A 7847-nucleotide genomic window follows, 5' to 3' on the forward strand; every position below is an offset into this window, starting at 1 on the left:
TTACCCTAAATAACCGATATTTTATCCAAATTATCCGAACTACCCGAACTATCCGAACCCGAACCGGATCCAAATGAGAACCGAACTTTTTCCGGATATTTTACGGTTCCTACATTTACTATCCGAACCGAACCGAACCCGAAACTATCCGAACCGAACTGAACCGAAAATATGTCAAATACTAAATGGATCCTCTAGCCCCTATCCGAACTACCCAAAACCCGAAATACCCAAACCGAACCGAACCGAAACCCGAAATGCCCAGGCCTACTAAATATAAAGACAAAGTGAAAAGAAAAAAAAAATCTGCTGTAAAAAAAAAAAAGAAGCAATAAGCAGAAGCCACATCCCAAATCAAAGGTAAGAAAATGAACACATGACTTGGATTTAAAAGTCTAAAAGTCTAAAGGTAAGAAAATGAACACAGCATCTAAAAGTCTTTAGGCCATGATTATGCCTTGGGTTTTTTAGGTTTTTAAAAAAAAAAAAAAAAAAAAAAATTAAAAAGCAAACCAATCGCGGGCCGCCACGTGTCAGTGAGGCCCGCGAACAGTGTAAGAAACTCACTAAGATCGGTTCTTAATTAGTAGTTTTTGTAACCGATCCTTAAGGTTTTTGTGGGAGTCCACGCACTAAAAAACCCACTAAAGACCCCGGATAATCATGCTCTTAGAATGATCAGGTTCACAGGTTCCTAATCTAAAAAATCCTGTTTTTAAAAAAAAAATTGTAATCAAAACCAGGACAAAAATGTCTTATCCGATCATGACTTATATTTCAATCAACTACAATGTCTAGACTTTTGAATGCAATTTTTTCTTTACGTTTGATCTATAAGTTCACACAGAAATTTATATAGGACATTATCATATGTCAAGGAAAAAAAGGTTAAAAAAAAATGCAAATAGAAAACCTATCAATAATGGTGTCGCAATGCAATTTAAAGACGATGACTTGAACCAAATTAAGAAAAAAATCATTCAAACAGAATATTTGTCGTTAGTAAACTGGATTTTATATATCGGCCTACTTTGATATTTTATTATAGTGGGCCGTTTGTTTTATTAAGTGGGCTTTAAAGCCCATATATAAAAAGGCTTTTTTGGATAATGGATAATCCTCGAAGCGAAGCTGCGGAAGAGAAAACTACAGATCCTTGGAGAGCGCTCAAAGGAAGAAGAAGAAGAAGAAGAAAAATCGATTCTTTGTTTGGAAATTCAATTCAATGGCGGTTTCTTCTGTAACTTCATTCATACTACCACACTCTTTCTCCAATCCCACCTCTTTGTCTTCTACCAGACAGAAGGTCTCTCTGCTCTCCTTGCTCCCATCTTCTTCTACACATAGCGGCACCGTCCTTAACAAACCCTCCATCCCATTTACGAAGAGGGTCTTCGCAGCTCCCGAAACCCTATCTCCAGAAACTCTCGACGAACCCGTCTCTGAGGTATACACATTTCTCTCTCTCTTTCTCTGATTCTTGATTGTGTGTCAAGACAATGTATGGAACAGCTGTTTTTTTGTCTGAATCATTAGATATATGACATCATCCTGTCGGATTTCTACCGTATCTGCTAATAAAGCAGCTCCCTTTGTGTGTTGTTGAGTGTCTGTGCTGGTGGGACTTTTATCTTACAGACTCTGTTTTCTATCTGTGGTGTTGGATTCAGGTTCCGAGCTCTTCCTCGATCAGTGTAGACGCAGATAAGGTATGTTCCGTTGCAATTAGTGATCTCACTACATGAAGAAAGTTATCATTTTTAAATGAGCTTTGGAGGTTTTTATGGAGAGTCATTTTGTTTTCTTGGTTCCACTGTGTTCTTACATTACTCGGAGCTGTCTTCTGTGTATTAAGAAATGAAATTAAACAGATAGTTTTCAGACCAGAGACCACTATTTTAGATGGGAACTGCTGTTGTGTACTTTTTACTGAAGTTGAAATACACTTGTCACACCAGAGTTATGTTTTCTTTGGAGGTTTTGTGGAGATTCATTGTTTTTGTTTGGTTAAAGTTGGAGTTGTGTTTACTTGTAAGCAGATGGCACCAAAGCAAAAGATTAGGATCAAGCTTAGATCATACTGGGTGCCTCTGGTTGAGGACTCATGCAAGCAGATACTTGACGCTGCGAGGAACACCAATGCCAAGACGATGGGTCCTGTCCCTTTGCCGACCAAGAAGCGTATCTACTGTGTTCTCAAGTCTCCCCACGTTCACAAGGATGCAAGGTTCCATTTTGAGATCAGGACGCACCAGCGGATGATTGATATTCTCTACCCCACTGCTCAAACCATTGATTCCTTGATGCAGCTTGATCTTCCTGCTGGTGTTGATGTCGAGGTCAAGCTCTGAAGATCAACAGTAACTAGAATGGTAACAAAAACAAAGCTCTTTCCTCGTCTTGTTCTGTCTCAGACTAATGTGTCTAGTTAGTAAAAACTCAATCAACTTGGATGCTTACCTATACAAACTCTTCATCAAATTAGAGTCTAGCTCACTTAATTTTTTCTTTAGCTCACATAATCTTGATGCTTGTTCTTAACCAAAGTTTTTTTTCTTCCTCATAGGTGATGGACACTTGCAATGCATGAGCAGACTGTTTCAGATCAACGACATAGCTTAGAACTGGTCAGCTCTGTATCATCTCTTTGAGAGCCTCTGTAATGAGTATTCTCTGTTAGTTATCCTTGTTCTTAGTTGTATGAACAAGTCCACAAGTGATTTAAGTTCAGAGAAATATTTTGTGTTGTGTTTGTCACTTTTATTATATTAAGTACAGTACTTTTTTCTATTGTATTTGATTGGAATTTTTATTTGAATATAAGTATGAACAGAAACGAGGAAAATTAAAATATACAAGATGAGATTATTAAAAGAAAAAAAAAGGTTAATCTTGAAAGCAACTTCATTAATATTAGTGTGCAGGTTTGTCCACAAACTAAATGGAGTTTACATTGCATTACTTCTTTTTTTTTGTCAACGTTTACATTGCATTACTAATTTGGCATTATGCAGATATTCAGCTCACCTATATATTCAAGAGTATGCACTTTTTTTTTACTTCCTTAGGTTTCATCGATAATCTTATCACTGATATACCCATATTGCTCAAATGATTTTTGTGTAGTCCACATATCTTCTTGTAGATCATAATAACCCATGTTAATATATTTTAGAGTAATTGCACTCTACACATAAGAAAAATCGTATAATTAGCAATATGCACCTTTTTTTTTAATTTCCTTAGGTTTCATTGATAATCTTATGACCGTTATTACCCCTATTGCTCAAATGATTTTTATGTAGCCCATATCTTCTCGTAGATCATATCTTCTGATAACCCATGTTAATATATTTTATTATTTTCGAAAAGTTTCCCTTAAGCGTTAAAATATAGACATTCGAAAAGCATCTCTTCTTCTTCTCTTTATTATCAATTGTTTGACCAATCTCATATCTTAAAAATTAAAATTGCCTTCACCAAGTTCCAAATGGATCCAAGCGGCAGTGCAATGCCGCCTCCATTGTTTTCTCGTAGATGTCGTTCGGTTTCGTTTTGGTGGTGCTTCTTTTCTTCATCTTCTGATTCGTATGGGTTGTGCGGCAGACTTCTAGGAAAGCTTCGGGGGTTCTGGTGGCTCGTCGGTTGTAGGCGGAGGCTTTGCTTGAGGACGGTGGAGGAGACAGCCGATTCCGCAAGTCAATCATCGGGATCCCTAAGGTTTGTCTCAATTGTTGAGTGGTGCTCGTTTGACGGCAGATCTATCCATGGAGATGGCGGTTCTCCCGGTGACGATTCCTTTCCAGCGTGGTTGCTTCTTGACAGGGTGCATAAGAGGAGGAGCACGTGATTCTTCGGACTTGTGAGAAGGTGTTCGGTGTTCTTTATGGCTCTGGCGTTATGTGGCCACGGGACCCCTCTGAGATGGTTTAGCTTTGAAGGTACACCGGTGACGGTTCTATTGGCTGGCATGGACACTCCGCTGTAGTGATGTCCCAGATAACATGATTCGATGTCTGTCGGAGGTGGAGGCTCCGCCTCCTTCGTCTTCTTCCCCACATAACTGACCAACGAAGATGCAAGATTCTATTTTTTGAACTGATTCTCTGTTACAAGTGGAGTTAACAAACCAAAAAATGACCAGACCCCTTGCTAAACTCCCATTTTTAACAGTCCCGATAAAAGATTAAACATACTGCTATCATCCAAGTTTGATTACTAAAATGTTTAGCATTAACAAAAACAAACTATCAGGCTAACACACCAAGTAACTGACCAACAAAGATGCAATCCTGCAACAGACACTTCATTACACCAACGGTTACAAGTGAATTTAGCAAACCAAAACGACCAGACACATTGCTAAACTCCCATTTTAACCGTCCCGAGAAAAGATAAATAGATACTGCTATCGTGCAAGGTCTATTAGACTCTTACTAAATTGTTTAGCCTTCACAAAAACAAACCGACTGGCTAACACAATAAGTCACCGACTAAATGTAGATGCAACCCTGCAAACAGACACTTTATTACTAGAAAACAAAAAAAAAAAATCACACAGAAATGCTACCAGTTTTTCACTCCTTATCAACATATTTCAGCACCCACCATCTGTGATGCTCCCTTCAAAGGATGTCACTTTTCCCATCTTACAACCATTTCTTGTCCCCACTTCTTTCGGTTTACTAGTCAAAGCTAGCTTCATCATTTGTGGCCGACTGTTAGCATCAGAGTTTGTATATCGTGCTTTTGTGTTGATCCTCTCAAATGATTCCAAGGGGTGTGAATCCAATTCTTTACCGGCACTTCTCTTTTATTATTGATAGCTAATATTATGTTTAGCTGAAGTCTGAAGGTTTTCTCCAGATAATAACATTTTTAAGAAACATTCTCCATACTTTCCTAGAGCACTTCTCTCTTATTTAATTACACATCTAATTTTCATTTGTTGTAATCTACAAAAGGCTTGTTTTCTCATATAACTACAACATCATATGAAGAGAGGATTTTATTTAAATGTAATTTATCGATACGTATAGTACTCCTTACATCCCACAACTGGATTACGCTACATACAGAGCAGACAAACAAATACTAAAACAACCTTTGATATATTTAACATGCTAATGAAAAGCTTAACCGCAGCTACACGGAATGGAGTTTTTCAAGCTTGTTTTTTCACCCGTCGCCGTCAAGACCAAGCCTGCTCCAGAGCACCCCGCGGCCACAGACTCCGGCTTCCGAAGAAGATCCGACTCCAAACCCTCGCTGCTGCCACTTCTCAAAACACCGCTGTCTCAAAGTCCGAACCACCACGAACTACCCCTCACTCATGTCTGAGAGAACTGCCATCCCTTTTAACACATCCACCGACACCGAGATCCACTTTCATCGGTGACAAACCTCTGCTCCGGTGACTAACACGCGGTCTCTGGCTCCTCCCCGCCATCCTCGAAACGGAGATTACATACCTTTTTACCGACGAGCCACCAAAGATTGAAGCTGTCATAGGGTCTTTTGCCCTGATTCTCCTTTCCATGCAGCCGCTCCTGTAAGAATTTCCAACTCTCTCATTCGCCAATTTTCTCATAGCCAAGCCACACATAACTAAGAGGAGGTAATACCTAAATCTATATTATTAAAAGAGAAGTACCCATTTGAAAATGTTCTTACTTCATTAATTAAACTTCATTTTTTTTTTTGCTTGTCTTTTTCAGTTGCATTTATGAAATATCATAAAACGAATAAAACTGCCTAATTTATTACTTGTCTTTTCAGTTACATTAATGAAATATGCTTAAATGAATTTAAACTTTCTATTTGATTGTTTGTCTTTTTCAGTTACCTTAATGAAATATCCTTAAATAAATTTGGACATAATGTCATTTAATCAACCAAAAAAACTCACGAGTTATCCTTACGTGCATAATTTTAATAATGGAGATTTTTAAAAACGTGCATCATTAAAATGTTACCTAAAACATGCAGCACTAATATATAATATGCATCAATAAAACTAGAATTTGACTCACACAATTGTACAGATATTATTTTCAGTTGATTAAATTTAAAAATAATTATTTATTCAAAAAATATTTAAGAATGACTATGTTTTTAAAAATTATATGGTATTATTTGCTCATAACTCATTTGTCATTTGATAAATTGTTAGAAAGAAAATTTTAGCATAATATAACTCAGTTGTCATTTGCTAAATTTATGGTTTTTATTTATATTTTTTATTATTTAATTATAATATTTCATTTTATATTTTAAAGCTAAATGAATTTTCTTTCAAACAATATTTTGTAAATGTATTTTTTTAAAAATAATCAATTAAAATTGTTATTATCATTGAATATCATTATTTTTGACATAATTTGAGTTTTCGTTTACATCAAAACTTATCATATTTTAGGATAATTTTAATTTAAAATGTAATTTTCATATTTTTCAAACAAATTCTAAAAATATTTTTTAAATATTTTGTTATAATTGTTAAAAAATATTGAGTTACATTTCAAATAAAAAGTTAAAGATATTAAAAATATTCTAATTAAAATATGTAAAAATTAATATAGTTTTAAGGAAATGTTCAAAATAAAAAAAAATTACACATAAAATAATCATGATTTTTGTTAATTGGGCGGATCATTATTTATATGATATCGCACACGAAAGAAAAATTTCTGTTTTTAAAATTATCTAATTAACTATATACTCATTTTTTTATATTTTTTATATGATATCACACATTTGTAAAAAAATAGATAGTTTAAGATGCAAAAAAAAATATTTACTTAATGAATATAATATGAACGAATATTACAAATACATCATTTAATAAAATAAATAATTAAAAACTGAAAATTCATACCAAGTCTAGTTAATGATTAATGTCTAACCTACAATTGACTTATTTTTTCTATTTTGTTTAAATTGACGGAAGGATAGTTATGTAATTTACACTCTGCTAGTTGTAATATAAAGCCCACATAAAATGTACCGTATGTAGTTTCCTAATTACTTACTTCTATTTGGATTTTGGGCCAATTCACCCTATTTAACTTGGAGAATATTACAATCTTAAATTATTATTTTAATCTCATAAAATGGAATGATTACTACCATCCCCAATGTATTTTTCTATTTTTACTTCTAAAATACAGGAACTCTATAATAGAGATTAGTTTTATTCCAATGTATTTTTCTAAAATAGAAATTGCTACATATAGAGCAACGTATAGAGGAATGCTATTTCTTTTTTTATAAATTGATGAAAAATAGCAATCTCTATTTTAAAGACAAAAATATAAATTAGTTAAAGTGATTTTGCCTCTAAATGCTATTATATAACTAAAAATAGAAGTGGATTGGAGATGTTCTAAACAACTTACTTCAATGTAGGATTATCTCTTCTTGACTAAGGGTCTGACTGACAGCTTTAGCAGTTGCCAACGTTTCGAAACAATCATACAAACCACTTCAAACCGCTCTGAACCTCTTAAAATCAAAAGCTGGTTGCAGATAGCGTTTGCGGTTGCGGACGATTGCGGGTGGATAAATAAATATAAAAAAATCAATTAAAAAATTTAAAATTTTAAAATGGAAATATTATAAATAAAAATATATGCATATTTTATATATTAATTTAAATTCACAAACAGTATCATAATTTGTTTTATAAAAAATTTAAACTAACTATTCATTAGAATTTTTTAAAATTAATATACAAACATATATAAAGATATACACATATACAAAACAAAACAAAATAAAATATTCTTTTAAATTTTTTAATATAAATCTTCAAACAAAAAAAATATTAAAATTATAACTTTCAACTA

At 33.9% G+C, this 7847-nt stretch overlaps 1 protein-coding gene across 1 annotated transcript; it reads left to right on the plus strand.

Moving 5' to 3' along the window:
- Window positions 1-1130: 1130 nt before the first annotated feature.
- On the plus strand, window positions 1131-2808 carry LOC106329017 (30S ribosomal protein S10, chloroplastic-like). Its single transcript, XM_013767579.1, has 4 exons — window positions 1131-1447; window positions 1671-1709; window positions 2040-2372; window positions 2567-2808. The coding sequence occupies exons 1-3, from the start codon at window positions 1226-1228 to the stop codon at window positions 2349-2351; spliced, it is 573 nt and encodes a 190-aa protein (XP_013623033.1). The 5' UTR covers window positions 1131-1225; the 3' UTR covers window positions 2352-2372; window positions 2567-2808.
- Window positions 2809-7847: the final 5039 nt, after the last annotated feature.

The sequence above is a fragment of the Brassica oleracea genome, chromosome C3 (genome assembly GCF_000695525.1).
Source record: "Brassica oleracea var. oleracea cultivar TO1000 chromosome C3, BOL, whole genome shotgun sequence".
NCBI lineage: Eukaryota > Viridiplantae > Streptophyta > Magnoliopsida > Brassicales > Brassicaceae > Brassica > Brassica oleracea.